General features: G+C 41.2%; 1 protein-coding gene across 1 annotated transcript in view; it reads right to left on the reverse strand.

Annotated features, from left to right (window-relative positions):
* Nucleotides 1-3,764: 3,764 nt before the first annotated feature.
* Nucleotides 3,765-15,500, reverse strand: part of LOC109483524 (lysine-specific demethylase 4B-like) — a 34,546-nt gene continuing 22,810 nt past the window's right edge. Inside the window, exons 11-22 of the mRNA XM_019786557.1 lie at nt 13,776-13,871; nt 12,715-12,883; nt 12,100-12,288; nt 11,215-11,338; nt 10,442-10,788; nt 9,884-10,050; nt 9,230-9,443; nt 7,253-7,332; nt 6,420-6,584; nt 5,752-6,011; nt 5,128-5,281; nt 3,765-4,576 (exon numbers count right to left, since the gene is read on the reverse strand). Coding sequence (XP_019642116.1) covers nt 3,797-4,576; nt 5,128-5,281; nt 5,752-6,011; nt 6,420-6,584; nt 7,253-7,332; nt 9,230-9,443; nt 9,884-10,050; nt 10,442-10,788; nt 11,215-11,338; nt 12,100-12,288; nt 12,715-12,883; nt 13,776-13,871 — 2,745 coding nt within the window. The 3' untranslated portion in view covers nt 3,765-3,796. The remainder of the gene's footprint in view (nt 4,577-5,127; nt 5,282-5,751; nt 6,012-6,419; nt 6,585-7,252; nt 7,333-9,229; nt 9,444-9,883; nt 10,051-10,441; nt 10,789-11,214; nt 11,339-12,099; nt 12,289-12,714; nt 12,884-13,775; nt 13,872-15,500) is intronic.

A 15,500-nucleotide genomic window follows, 5' to 3' on the forward strand; every position in this document is an offset into this window, starting at 1 on the left:
AAATGGATGAAAAAAAGGGGAAAACTACACACAAAGTTGGGTTTCTTTCCAAAGGAATTATCTTTAGGAAACAGTGTATACTCCATCAGAGAATGGTCTCCATGAGAAATGTACATTTTTTTCAATGTATGGACATGCAAACTGTTTTCATTGACTTACTTGTACCTTATTTACAGAGTCAATCTAAATCTAAATCTACACTTAACTAACTAACTATAGGGGACTTATGCACCTATCAATGTTCACCCAAAGGGGAAATACTCAGATAAGGAAGGGACTTCTTGCACGCACAAACGTGTTTGCCAATTTTGCTTGTAGCCCCTCAGCCAAAATAAAATAAATGTTTTTCCAAGTGGCTTTGACTAGTTCATACAGCTGGTTCATACATATCTCAAGTATCGTAAGAAATAAAAGTTTATTCTTAACCTTAATCAGCATCATTTGCTGGATATATAGACACTTTTTCATCTTGCAATGAAAACAAAACCTTGTTTTTTTGTCCACAAAATACATGTACCTGAATTGGGCTCAACTGTGCTGGCTAGTCAGTCACCACTTTGCAGGGTTGCAGAGCCCCCTAGGGATCACATTGAAAAGTGCAGTTCTACTAGCAAGGGGCTGGCAGTGTAACAAACACTCTGTACATACATTTGTAGACACACTAGACTGTACATGTCGCTTCTTACAAAAGTAAGTGGCATCTCTAATTTCTTGAGTACTGTAACAGTTGTACTAACCGACATTGTAAGATTTATATTGTAATATTTGGTATATCTCATCTATGTGTTTTCTATTCGTTAATTGTCTAATTGTAGGTATTATTTTACAGCTACATTGTACATGCATATGAAGACCTCTTGCACTGTTCAAATGTATGGTGATAGTTTGGTATTCTTTGAGCCTGCCAAATGTTGACCTGAAAACCTACTAAGAAATGGTGGTAACCAACACTTGGTGGAGTGTCCATTTCTATATTTTCCCACAGCAGCAGGAAACCCAATCTTCGCAGGGTTTGCAGCACTACTCTAGCTGTAGAAGCACCCCCTAGTAACATGGCTTGGAACTGCAAGCATGCCCACCAAGGCAAACTTGGACCAAGGAGAAAGAGTGTCCATTTTGTTGCCATGTGTGGTTGTTTACATTCTGAAGAATGTTTTTTTACCAACCTGAATTCACCTGACAACTTGTCTTGCAATATTCAAGAAAAATCATTAGAAAATCATAAAAGAAGTATTCTCATACAACAATTCTCACAGCTTTCACTGTCAACGTCAATAATATAATATTAGTATGTAGTATATACCATATTTTTTTTCTGTTGGAAAGCAGAGGAAACATGTGCATCACGTGCAGCAGCATGAAGAACATACAGGCAGATACCAGACATCACCATACATAACATAACAGTGCAGAAGGTTTAACTACAGCAGCCACTTCACTACACATACAAAGTCTAGATTGCTAACCTACCAATGGAACAGGGTAAGACTGTACTTTGAGCTTCTTAGCTTGGTCTAACAGACATCAGGTTCAATCAACATCATCGTCAAATCCAAAAAACAAAAACAAGAATCATCTTTGGATCAAGTCAAGTCACTGCAACAAACTCAAATCCAACCAATCAACTGTGTGGAAATCATACTCTATAGCTTTGCTTATGAGAATTCTTTTGGGTTCTGATTTTCACAGAGAGCTTACGGCACTTTTTCTGAGCTACGGGGTCCCTCAGCTAGTGAATTCAGCGGCGCCTGGGCTCCAGGAATATCGCGTGTTGGCAACACGAGGTCGCTTGCTTTCTACGAGATCCGCTGCGTAGAAGATGTCATGCCTCATGTCTGTGGCCGTGGACTGCAGAAAACGGAAAAAAAGAGGGCAAATTTGGTCACCTTCCTTCCCTGTCCACTCACCTATCCTCACTTCCTGTATGTAAGTTAACCTAGTCCTAACAAAATCACTCTCAAATTTTGATGATTCTGTTTTAAACGTCCTTTTTTTAGTGGAAACCACTGTGGACGTCAAACCAGGGCCAGTGGGAGTGCTGAATCTGTAATTTCTGTATGAGCAACATGAAATGGTACTGCAGGAAACTGCAAGAAAAACACTGAATTTATGGCTAGTTCTGTTGTATTTCTGAAAGGACTGGAAGGCAACATGTGAGAAAACCAGCACTTCACCATCTCCTGCTAAAAAAATCATATACTACCACAAAGGAACAAAAATTTTGATTTTGTTCAGGAACTAACAGATCCTCCACTGCAAACCATCTTTTGTATTTCACCTTCCAGAAGCCAAAGACACATACTTTCACAAAAAAGATCTGCAGGTAATTTGAAAGAAGTTGGATACGATCATGTCTTTGAACTGATGTCTGCTATACACAAAGGGACCATAAGTTCAGGGTATTTCTGACACATTTGCTACATACAGTACTTTACCTGCTTGGCTCACACTCCATTTTGTGGCAAGACAAGGGCATACCGATTGGTTGAGTAATGCACCAATCACAGCAGGGGAAGGCAAATCCTTGAACCTCATTGGGTACTGGCCAACAGCAATGAAAATCCAATAATATTTCATTGGTCAGTGGTTGACACTTGTATGTAAGACATACAGACCAGGAAATGAATATTAAAAAGGAAAGCACTGAGTAGCTTGTGCAGAAATACCCCAAACTTTGCCAATAGCCAAGCGTACATGCATGCATGATTAGCAGTAAGGCATTGTTTTTTCTATCCCCAAAAGCCATAATTACACAAAAATAATCATTACTGAAATTCACAACATCAATTATAATAGATACATGTACCTTACATATAATGCACAATGCAACACAAATCGGTAACCTTACAGGTTCTCACAATAATGATAATAATACAGGACTTTGCAAAATAAATAATGAATTTCAAGATAAAAATAAGTCAATCACAGCCACTTGAACTAACAAGTCTAATTCAAATCCCTCTTCAACATATTTGGTAAAGAAAAATCCACTACAGCAATATGGACACTGATGAATACAATGTTTTCAATTCTTGCTCATGATAATATTCAGGTTAACAACTATCCTTATACTTAGCTTTAAGGCATTATTTATAAGCTCCAACGATCTACTTGTTACACACTAATGACACCACACACACATATATTTACATACATTTCTCTTCATCATTTGCTTAGTCGACGTAAAGTCAGAGAGGAGTACTATTCGAGATGCACGTTTTCTTAAGACTTTTTAGGTAGACTGTGCCATAATGTCTTGGGTACATTCCTGAGCAAAAGGGTGTTTTTTTACTTCAAAAAAGATGTAAAAAGCTTCACTGCAACTGTTTGAAACATCAACATGCAAGAGAAGCTTTACAGAAATCAGGATGTGTACTTTTGGATGTTTACTGTTGCCTGGTGATTACTGTATGCTGAGGCAACACTAATGTGATTTTATGGATGACATCGACATCTACTTCTGCAAAGATTTTGTCCTGTTACAAATGTATCTTTGTCCTTGAATGATAGCCAGTGATCAACAACAATGCTTGCACCATGATAACAAGTTGAGTCTTGAGAAGTCACAGTCAGCTCCTTATAAAATCAATCACAAAATGTGACATGTCACAAAACCTTCCGAAATGAGAACACATGATCTAGAATGTCTTCTGAAAGAACAAGCCAAATCTTGACTCTTGTATCAGATTTGAGGTGTCTAGAAGATGTCATCCATAAAATCATTTCAGTGCTGCCTGCCCAGTGTTTGTGAAACTTAATGTGAAACTTATAAAGCTATAGAGTGTGTAAGAATGAATCACTTCCTGCCCTGCCCTGAAGACTGTGCATCTGGCACCATGGCATACAGCTCCATGAGATGTGGGGACAGCTCCGAACCGTAGTAGCCTGGCACAGGCTGGTGGGGGGCCTCTAGTCTCTCCATTTGCTGTGGGTAGTACTGGAACCCCAGGAACGACGGCTGGTAGAACACTGGCCCTGATCCGAACACCGCACTGTTCACCATCCCCAACCCCGACTGCTGCTGCCCCATTCCTGATCCAAACCCTACATGGCTGGACATGCGGCCCATTGATGTTGGGTCACTCTCAGACGTGAAACTAAACCCTGCTCCACTCACTACACTCTGCTGTATGGCGTTCTGACTGCCGTACACAGAACTCATGCTTTCTTCCACAGACCCGTAGCTCCTTCTGCCTGATCTGCTAGACCCTACCTCCCTATATCTTGCACTTGATGGCTCCATACTACTAGGAACCATCATGTTATCCCAACCCCCCATTGCATCTGACTGGAAATTAGTAGTAGCAGGTCTCAGCGGACCGCCAGTTTTCGTGAACCCCGTCGCTCCATTGCTACTTAACGTCTGCTCCGAGGTTGACCTTGGGACTACGTGACCTTGACCCTGCGTCCTTACCAGGCGAGACCGCACCCTCCTTGGAAGGTCTTCGTCTTCGGTGTAGACGTCTTCCCTCTTGACGGTGAGCTGGGACCCGTCTTCGAACTCGACCTGGTACATGGTGACTGTGCTGTAGCCGACAAACACAGCGTTGTACAGGATCCCATCTGTCCAACGCACCTGGAGGGAGTAACACAGCAACAAGTTAGGTCAGAAATATTTCATATCATGTATAATGACAATGGCAATGATGTTTAATTGCACATTCATGCCCATGTGGACAAAATGCATTGCATGCAGTTTAACATAATATTAATTCAATGATCCCTTCAACTTGAACAAGTTCATTATTTTCAAGTTCATTATTTTCATGAAGGGATCAAGTATTTGTAATCACAGTAAGTTTCTGGATAATATCTTTGAGACCATTGCTTTGATCTGATTCCAGTATCTAACATTATTATGGCTGACAGCATTTAAAGGCTATCAAAATCAAAATCAAGATCAGGTGTTTGGTTATGCTTCACAGAATCACACACCTTTACAGTGATACGTATTAATAGAAGAGGACTGAGACTTGCCAACTCTAAAAAAAAAAGCTTCAAATTTTTAGGGGAAGCCAGCAAAACAAACACTAGTTTTCTGGTTTTGCCTGCATGTTTTTTTTGTGTTGGCAATTACTGCATGATGTGCTTCTTTTTATGTGAAAAAAAAAAAAAATAAAAACTCACCGTGACGGGCGTGCCCTCCATGGGCGGGCCGTCCCTCTCACAGTTGTGGCTCTCGATGTCCTGCGGGAACAGGTTGTTGCTGTATGACCCGTCGTCAAAGTTCACCTCGAAGAACGTCTGAGAGGTCAGCCCAATCACCTGGCACTGGTAGTACCTAGGGAAGAAAGAAACAAGATATTTACTCATTCTTTCACTGATTCATTCATACATTCACAACAAAGTAATTATTCAGTAAGCTGAGGTAATTATTCAGTAAGCTGAGGTTGATATTCTAACTGTCTTCAGTATCTGTAAAAGCCAACTGGCCCTGAAAAAAAATTTGATCTATTATCAATATTTCTGTTTTATTTATCCATCAAGCCGTGCATTGCAGTGCAAGCACATCTAACCCTCGGAAGATGGGGAACAACTGACACTAAACCGGATTGTGAGGGAGGGAGGGTGGCTCATCTCTGTGGCATGGCAGTTTTACAGTGGGTCTCTGGATATGCATAAATCAACAAGATAAAGATGTTCACTATCACTATCTTACCTGACGTGTTGGCCATCAAGCTTGGCCATGAGGTGTCCTGTCAAAGGGCTGTTAGAAGTGTGATGTAATCAGGCTAAATAAGTCCAACTCACCGTCCATTCTTGTGTTTAGCGATGACGCTCTGTCCCACGCTGATGTCGGTGAGCGGGCGATTCCGCGCGCGTTCCCTGTTGCACGTGTGGCGCTGGCAAATCACGTAGACGGAAAACGGCCAGTCTCCCGGCTCCATGGCCATGCCGGCCGCGTGCGCGCACGTGACGTGGAAGGAGAGCGCACACTTGCCTGCCGAGCACTGGATACACGCCCCCATGTTCACTCCCTTCTTCATGATCTTCTTGCAGTAACAACATTTCTGGAAACATAAAATTTGAGAATTAAATCGTGTTCTTCAAATGCCTAAGCTTCATGTTAGGTTCTAATCATGTTATCTATTTAACAAAAACTAGTTACACAACACGTCTTTTGTTTGTTAACAGAATCACCTGTATGTTATTTATAAAATCTTTTAATGGGGTGCACATCGGTATAAATATAAGTGTCCAAATTTGGCAAAAGACCTGGATCAAGATCTTTAAGGTTACCAACATAAAACAATTCAACTTGCAGAATCCTTTACTTAAAACCTCAGTTGTACCTTGGTACGGTTAACTGAGTTTTTGCCAGTGTACACTGACCTCTTACTGAATTTTTTTGCTGACATGTCGACACAAAACCAAGGTTGGTAAGGCTTTATCTACGAAAACAAAGCTCAGAAACTCACCAATCTGATCCTGGCGTTGGGCACTTTGCTGATGTTGATGGGCCCTCTGGCCTGGACTGACTCAAACGACACCTCCTGTACCGCGATGGCACAGATGATGTGGGCCCATCTCCCCGTCGTGGTGGGCTTCAGGGCTCCTCCTCGCATCACACACAGGCAGCATTGCTGGGGATAGACAGGAAGAAATCTTTTAATACATGTGCCGAATGTACAAAGGGTGATAAAGAAAACATAGTAGGCACTAAGAGATGAGGAGAAAATTGTTCAGGGCTCCTCCCCGCATCACACACAGGCAACATTGTTGCGGATAGACAGGAAAAAATCCTTTAATACATTTGTACATGTACTGAATAGACATGCTCAACAAAGGGTGATAAGAGAAAACATAGTAGGCACTAGGGGATGAGGAGAAAATTGTTCAGGGCTCCTCTTGGAACATTACACACAGGCAAGATTGCTGGGGATATACAGGAAGGGTTCATTTAGTACTTGAATAGAGTTATACAGTGGGAAAGGACAATGTGGAGGTGTGAAAAGGGAAAACAGATACACTGGGGATGAAGACAAAATGACATTACTGACATTACATATAGACAACATTGCTGGGAGTAACACAGTCTTATGTCATGTACATGTAAGTGGATATTACGATAAATTGATGACTCTATTCTGAACCTCCAATGTACATTAAAATGTTATAAGTACAAGTCCTGGTTGCTTTTGAAAACTCAGGAACTTTTCAGCCCAAAATACTCCTGGGGCTACTTTAATCAATAGAATGTTAAAACAAATGATGAACTTGAACATGATTTTTGAGAAAGGTGTTTCCTTACCGCATCCCAGGCTTCTGCCTCACACCTGCTGCAGGTCCAGTGTCCAGAGTGCAGCTCAGGGTCAGACACTCCGTAACAGCCTGCAGGACAAGGATGCAGTGGGTCAGATCAATACTTGTACAGACACAGAGTACATCAGTATCACTCTGTCAAAATTTGAACATGCATACGTTGAGTAACTGGTGATTGGTAAATGTATGAGTCTATGACTAGGTTTGTATAAACTGTGTTGCATCATCATGTGGCACTGGAAGAGGATTAACATTCATCTGACTAGTAACAGTTGATTTCCAGCCTAAAATACAACAACACTGAATGGCATGAACAACATGAAAAACATCTATTTTCTTGTACCTCAACCCTCCAGACTAAATTTTTAGCTTAGGAGCGCATGCGCTCCTAGCCTCAAAAAGTTAGGCGCGCAGGCAAACATTTGGGCGCGCAAACAAAAAATCTGGTCGCGCAAAGTACTTTTTAATTTAGAAGCCAAGACAATAATGTACCTAAGCAGACAATTAATAATTCTTTCATTATCATAGAAAAAAAATCTAAATTCACCATTTGTACTAAAAGAATTGTGATAAATGAAAGACCAAACAATGATTTTAAAAGTAACTGTCTTTAATGTGTTCAAAGTCACTTCATCTCAGTCGTTAGACCAGGCTGACTGATATGTCGGTCTCCTAGGCCTCTGCAGGGTTGGACAAGTTTTCTAAAATCCAACCCTATTGGGCAAGTGCATGGTCATTTTCACTTGCCCGAACCAACTTTTCACTTGCCCAAAATATAAATGACATATATCTATGCATTTATCATTGCAACAATGAAATCCTTTTATTTTTTGGGAAAAAAAAACACTTAACAGATAACAATATTAACATTGCTACTCAAACCATTTTGTTAACATTAAACTTAAAGGTACAGGTTTTCCACAACAATGAAGACAATCTTCTTTATTTTTTACAACTTTTCAGGTATTACACTACATGTCTGAAGTAGTTTCATTGACAAAAATAATTCATAAAAAAATAAAAGACAATAAAAAAAGCTCATGGAAAAAGGACAGAGTAGAAAACAAGGGGAAGAATCTATTTGGAATTGCCTATAATTATTTAATAATAATGCTACACAAATGTCTAAATACCTTGAGTTGAAACTTTGCTATTAATATTAATTATTTCTTCAACTGTATCAAAACAATCTACAACTTAGTTTCAGTTGACCTTTGAACAAATGAAAAGTCTGCACAACAGCGATCTGCCCAAGTTTTCCTTAGAGGAGTTCTAGTAGAAAATCATATCAGTCACGCATTGCCAAACTTCCCTATCCCGCACGCTCCTGGGCCATGAGGGAGGATCTCTTTTCAAACACAAACTTTGCCAACAATCAAATATTTGTGGCTGATAAAGATATTTATCTCCTTGGTTTCCCCCCAAATTTAGGCCAGATGGAAACATCGTGTATGACTACCGGTCGCGCTAGGTCCACTGCACTACACTGCACTGCACAAGTTTTGAAGGCGAGATCTCGTCACCTGACCCCTCTAATGGTATAAGGATATCAAGTCTCGCGAGAGTCGGGCCGCGAGTGCACACCAAATGAAAACAAGATGGCGACCCGGTTGTGTCGGGTTTGTTTTTTCGCCGGAAAATAGCTGTTTTGCCGCTTTATTTGCCGAGATAATGGTATCTACGGACTTGTAATGGGTTTTCTGACAAATGAACATGATTTTGCCTGGCATTGATATGACATTCTTACGGGAAAAAATAAGAAATTTTTGCCTCTAACAGCGCTATAGCCAATAATTTAGGCGCACCGCGGATTCTCTGCCGGTCGCGCAGTGCGCGACCAGAGTAACAAGTTTAGTCGCATTTCTTAATTTTTGGTCGCATATGCGACCAAAACGGTCGCAGTCTGGAGGGTTGTACCTGTACGTGTAAGCCAGAACACACACACAAAAAAAATATTGCCACTCACTTGCGTGGACCTGTAGGCTGCAGTGCTGACACTTGAGCACAGCGCTCCTGAGGTTGGCGTCGATGAGGGGGTTAGAGTCCAGCGGAGACGGGCTGACGGAGCACGCCGCGAAGCACAGCTCCGGGATCAGTACCAGGCTACGGGCAGCGTAACCCACCGGCCGCGGCAGCCGACAGGTGTAGGGGTTGGTGCCAGAGGGAGCATCAGGGTGCACCTGTACACAGGGATAGATCATGTATGAGATTTGAACACAGGACGTTTACATTAAGTCAACAATATATATGGCCTCCTTCAGTCAATGTTGACCATGGTGAAATCCTAATTGATAACAGCTCTACAGCTTCGACTATGACTGAGCAGTCCTATACGAGAATGACAGTCTCTACCACATAAGGTACATATTATCTACTACAGCTTCTGAAAAATGATTCTAGTATTTAACAATAGGTAACACATTACTGTCTCCAAAAAGAAAATAGGGACATGTTTTGTAAGCTATTTCTCACTGTACAGACAGAACATCATAAAAGAACTTGTTCATACATGGACTGAACTGTTTTTCTTTGAATTATTGAACATTTTGAACCTCTATTGCTTTTGTAAACTTCTGTTCTTATTGTGATGTCCTAGACTGAAAGACTACACAAATCTCACCGTATTGTATGGCTTGAAGAGTGCGCAGACAGCACAGTAAGGGTCCAGTTTAGCCATCTTATCGTTGTGCATCTTCTCCAGAGGGAAGTTGGGAGGGCTGGACACCCACAGGCCAGCCATGGACTGCATCCAGGTGTCAAGGCTCTCCTCTATACCGAAGGGAAGGTCTGGAAAAATTGTAACATTCAGATTTTAAACATACATGTAAGCATTAACAATCTCAATGGAAGATGTGAAACGCTTACCACTTGTCCAGACTCTACTCTATACCAAAGGGCAGGTCTGGATAGAGCACAATACCTTGAGTTGACAATTGCCTGGAAACTACCGCAATGTGGTACTGCAAGGTAGAATCACTGAATCACGTGCACTAAAATTTTCTTGAGAGAAAGGTTCCATACCATCTTATTTACTGCATTATTAACATTGTGCTGTTAAGAATGTCTACAGGTTTCTAAAGCAAAGTTATGAAAATATTCTAATCATCTATACGCCTTTCCCAAGGCGTTACCTTCATTACTTTGTATCATAAATTCTTCCTCCTTTTCTCAACCTTACCTTCATCACTGCTCTCCTGCTTGGTGACTGAAGTTGGTGACTTGGGTGGAGCCTTACTGATGGGATGCCTCCGTAAGGGTTTACTCATCTTCTTAATCACCGGGATGCCTAACGTAGAGGAGCTCTGTGATGCCTGCCACTCTGTCTGCCCTGACGCCGAGATTTCCACGATGTTGACAATCTCATTGTCACTAACCAGCGTGGGCATTTCTGGCTCCTTGCTGGGGGTCGTTGCACCGTTGCCGGCGCAGAGCTTCTTTCTGGGGGGTTCTGGGGAAGGAAGGGGGTCTTCTCGCTTCAGGAAGGGGGGTAGTCTCTCTTCTGGCTTCAGGACTGGAGGGCTTCTGCTGTGGGGAAAAGTCACAGACAGGGATTCTGTTACAAACATATGTTTTAAAGCAAATGCAGACTTTCCTCAAATACATTTACGTATGGTGGTAGAGAATTTCAGACAACTTGTGCAAATGTTATGAAAGCCAGTAAAGATGCAGTTGCTATAACAGGGTTTAATTTAAGGATAAATCAAACAGGATTGATATAGAAACTAAGTAGAATTCTTCTAACAGCAAAATTGTTGGGCTTTTTCACAACTTACTTCATGATCTCACTGTCTCTACTCTACCCTGTAAATCAGTGTTGCTATCACCCTGCAGATGAATTTTCCCATGTGGCAATATCATAATTATGATTAACAGACTCCAACTAACAACAATCTCTCAATTTTCTCAATAAACCAGTCTATCTAAGTGTCTGCTTGATAAGTGACTACTCACTCCTCCTGTGACTCCACCTTGACCTGGCTAGTCTTGGCAGTGAGAATGAGTTTCTCACTGCTGATGACAGGCTGTGGTCTGGTCGGGAAGTCATCTTCTGGCTCCTGCTTCACCCTCACTAGTTCTGGAAGACAGAAAAACAACGTTAGTCTTCAAGTTACAACAAAAAATGAATCAAGCAACTGAATAATTTCTTTGAGATCAGACATTTCAGACAGTATCTGCAGCTATCAACGACTGAGAGTGTTGATTTGTATGGTACAAGTCTTGTGTTATGTTCTACCTAGATGTCTAACTTTCTAAATATCATATGCCAAAAAGCAGTTACTCAAGCAACTGGATATGATTTTCCAAAATTATAACCAGTTGCTTGAGTGACTGCTTTTTGGCGTATCATATTACCTGGATGTCTAACCTTCATCAACGTTTCGAAATATCAGTCTTCACCTTTTCTGTCAATATGATGTGATAGTCTTGTTATCAGTCTAAAAGGCAAGGTTAAGTGTTGAAAACTGTATCTAATATCACAGTCATTGTTTGGGTGAAGTTTCTGTCAGTTTGAAAAAATGAATGGTTTTGAATGATGAATTTACACTCGAGTTGGGTGCCTTTCCCAAGGCCTGCTAGGGATTCAAACCCAGAACCTTAGGATTCCAAATCAACAACCCTAACCACAAGACTACACAATCTCTTACTGTATCTCTATGTAATACAAAATAAGCCAAGCAACAGTCTATTAATTCTCTGAAAAGTCAGAGGTTTCACATCTTTCATCAGCGACTGAGACTGTCAGTCAGTGATGAAAGATAGTGGACGCTGTCTGAATCCCTCGCAGGTTCCAATTTTGTGTGGACTGCTATTGTTGATGTGTTCACTTCTCCTCACCAGTCTTCTGCGCAGGTTTGTCCTTGTTGATCTGCTCCAGCTCCTCCTGGATGGTGGGTAACCTCTCCGGCACCAGGGCTGGTGGCACATCTTCCTCTGTCTTCACTTCCACCTTCACCTCAGCTGACGTCTTGGTTTCCTCCTTACCTGTCTTCTTGGGACGGCCACGCTTCTTAGGTGCATTGGGATCTAAGATAAACAGAGAAACGTGAAGTGGAGACATGTAAGATTCAAGAAATGAGAGATGGCTATCTGTGAGTTGAAATTATAGTGATGTGTTCTACAACAGAGTACTGGCTATGAGAGCATGTTTCACAGGTCTTTGTTGGTTGGTGTTTACACAATTACTTTAACACTGATTTTTCTTGAGGGTTTGTTCTGACCTTTTCGTAACTGATTAAGCTGTTTGGCTACCAATTCTCTGCTGGTTACAGAATTAGGCAGCAGGGAGAAGGTTAGAAACTCTTTGACATTGCAGGATACAGCCACAAACGTTTGAAGATTTATTTTTTCAATTTGGAATCAGCTTTTAATATTTCACACCAGGGATCGTATCCCTACTAAAAAATACGTTAAACTTTGTAGGCTTGAAGGTAACATTATGATTCTTTTTACCCTTTGATTTGCAGTCCTTATCAGTGTGTGTGATGGGATGTCTGCGCGCCGCGGTTGTCCCCACGTTTTTGCGCTTCCTCTGGTCGTTGTTTGGGCTGACTCTCTTCCCCAGGGACTCGTGGCTGTGGGAGGGGCGGTGGGCACCGTCCACGTCAGGGATGTAGATAACCTGGGAGTGATAAATACATACAGACATGATAAATATACATAACACGGAGTTCAAAATAACACTGACTGTGATAACTGATTACTGACTATGCAGATAATTGCAGGTAAAATTGGAGTTGTGCCAACTATTTCTGATGTCTATCTGCACCTAACCTGCACTAGTTACTGTATGTAGTGTACTTGGTACTTGGTATATCTGCGTCGATTTATGTTTGCTGTACTGATGGCTATGTGAAATGTTACATAGTATAAGTATTGAAATGGTCTCAAAACAGTTGCCAGTTTGACCCATTCATAGAGCCAGTTTATAGAATAGACCCATTCGACTTTCACGGATCGCATAAACTGCTTACGTCACAGGGGGGACATTTTGACTAGAAATATACGTCACAGGGGGGACATTTCGAAAGTTCCTTTCATGGATCGCATAAACTGCACACGTCACAGAACAAAATAACCTTAAATTGTTGTACGGAATGCCACCATACAATGTTGGTGCCTGTTTTCCTGTCATTTCCGCATATATTACCAAGAAAATAGACGCTTACCTACCTTTTAGTAAAAAAATGATATGCCAGGGGGGACACCGCGAGCGCAAGCCACGTTCGATTTCAGTGTTCTAGAACGACGTTCTTTCGAAATGTCCCCCCTGTGACGAAAGCAGTTTATGCGATCCATGAAAGTCGAATGGGTCTATTTCCAGGAACTTTTCTGACAGAGGTGTACAGGTATAATTTGTCTGGTGTAGGTTTTTTTCTCATGCTACCATTTAGTACATGCACCAGTGACAGGTATGCAGAAAAAAGGAGTTTGAGCCCTGCATACGTGATGATTACAAATTTTTGGCAACCATGCAGTGACCTCCTAGCTGCAACACTAACACCACTACTGACCTGTTTGCCAGACTTCCACTGGTCATACTGGTCTGGCTGGAAGTTCTTGACAAAGGTGTCCATGTTGATCTTGACTCCATCTTTCCGGCAGGCACACTGAGGAAACAAAAAAAAAGAACATGTAAATTTCAGAATCTAAGGACTCGAAATTGACTTGAAATTGATAGGTATTGGGTTCCAAACCCAATTTGATGTTCGTCTGACTAGTATGTCACAGGAAATAGTTGTAGTTGTCATTTGAAAGAACATGCTCCCATCTTCATGGATTCTTAGTTTTTGTCATTCATATATATTGTAGCTCTGAAATGTTTAAGAACGGAACAGATCTTCCAAATACAGTGACCAGTTGTACAATGTACATGTATTTGATTCTCTATTCTATAGCAGAAAACACCTGTTATCTGAAGGACAATCTTTAAACGATTCGACAGCAAATTTGTCTCAATATTCACTCTCTAACTCTGTGTGCCAATCCCCTCAGACCTTGTTTTCATAGAAAAAGTGAACTTCCTGTTGTCCTATGTTGTAAAATCAGGATGACCTATGAATGAACCATCCTTCAGTAGACCTTCCCCTTTTATATAAGAGTGGGCGTTGCCCTTCTCTGGTGAATTAAAAGTGGGTGTGGTCATTAAAAGTGGGCGTGGCCTGAGGATTGTTGGCTATCGTGTCCTTGCAGGGGGTCAAGCATTTCCCCCACCACAAACAACTTCTTCAACTGACCACTCAAGAACTATAACCACAACAAACACACCAACCACAAGAGGAACCCATCCCAGGGCTCGAAATACTGGGTGCATGTGCACCTTAGTGCACCCAACTTTGGAGCTTCCACCGAATTTTTTTTCTGTGGGTGCACGGGTGCAGCCAAAACTTTTTGTAGGTATATTTGTATATACTAAATGTATAATAGTATACAGGATTTTCTTGGCATCTAAGTGTCAGAAAAATAATAAAATCTTTGTTGTAGTACTTGTTTAAGATTTTGAAGTTAACTCCCATTTCAGATTCAAGCTTAGAAGAGGAGCAGTAAGATCTGTAATTACTATGTGTAATATGTAGGTTTTGTTTTATATGGTGCACCCAAACATTTTTTGTGGACCTAATTTTTTAGGCTGGGTGCACCCCTGCACCTATTCACAAAAAGGAATTTCAAGCCCTGCATCCTAATTCCGCATCCCCAAAACAAAGGAGTTTCCTAATATAGCTCGGACGGGGACATATTTTTAGGGGTGATGTCACGGAAATAGAAGCACGAGTGTATCATCGCTGGAAATCTCCCCTAATCCCCAACCCTACACTTTGTCATCACCAGCATTAAACTGTGTCACCGGCTAATGCTTGTTTATATGTTACATCATCGCGGCTATCGTTTTCTCTCAGGTGTTGATTTATGTTCTAGTGGCTGTGAAAAAAGACAGAGTGTGTGATAATTGATAATCAACAGAAAAATTGCAACAAACTTCTCCAATATCCTTACTTTACCTAATAGCTATTCTGGTGACCTACTTTTCTTGCACAGTATCCAGACGTTTTTCACCTGTATAAGGAAGCGCCACATACATTGTACATCGTACACATAGCAGCGAGATGCAGAACTCAAGTCAGAAGTTCTGAAGAAGGTGTCTGATAGACATCGAAATGTAAGCACTTACATGTATAGGTGAGGAATTTTGGTAGTGTAGAAGAAAACTCCTATATCGTATAAGGAAGGTATTTCCTCAT

Source organism: Branchiostoma belcheri, unplaced genomic scaffold, assembly GCF_001625305.1.
Source record: "Branchiostoma belcheri isolate BF01 breed outbred unplaced genomic scaffold, Haploidv18h27 scaffold65, whole genome shotgun sequence".
Classification (NCBI taxonomy): domain Eukaryota; kingdom Metazoa; phylum Chordata; class Leptocardii; order Amphioxiformes; family Branchiostomatidae; genus Branchiostoma; species Branchiostoma belcheri.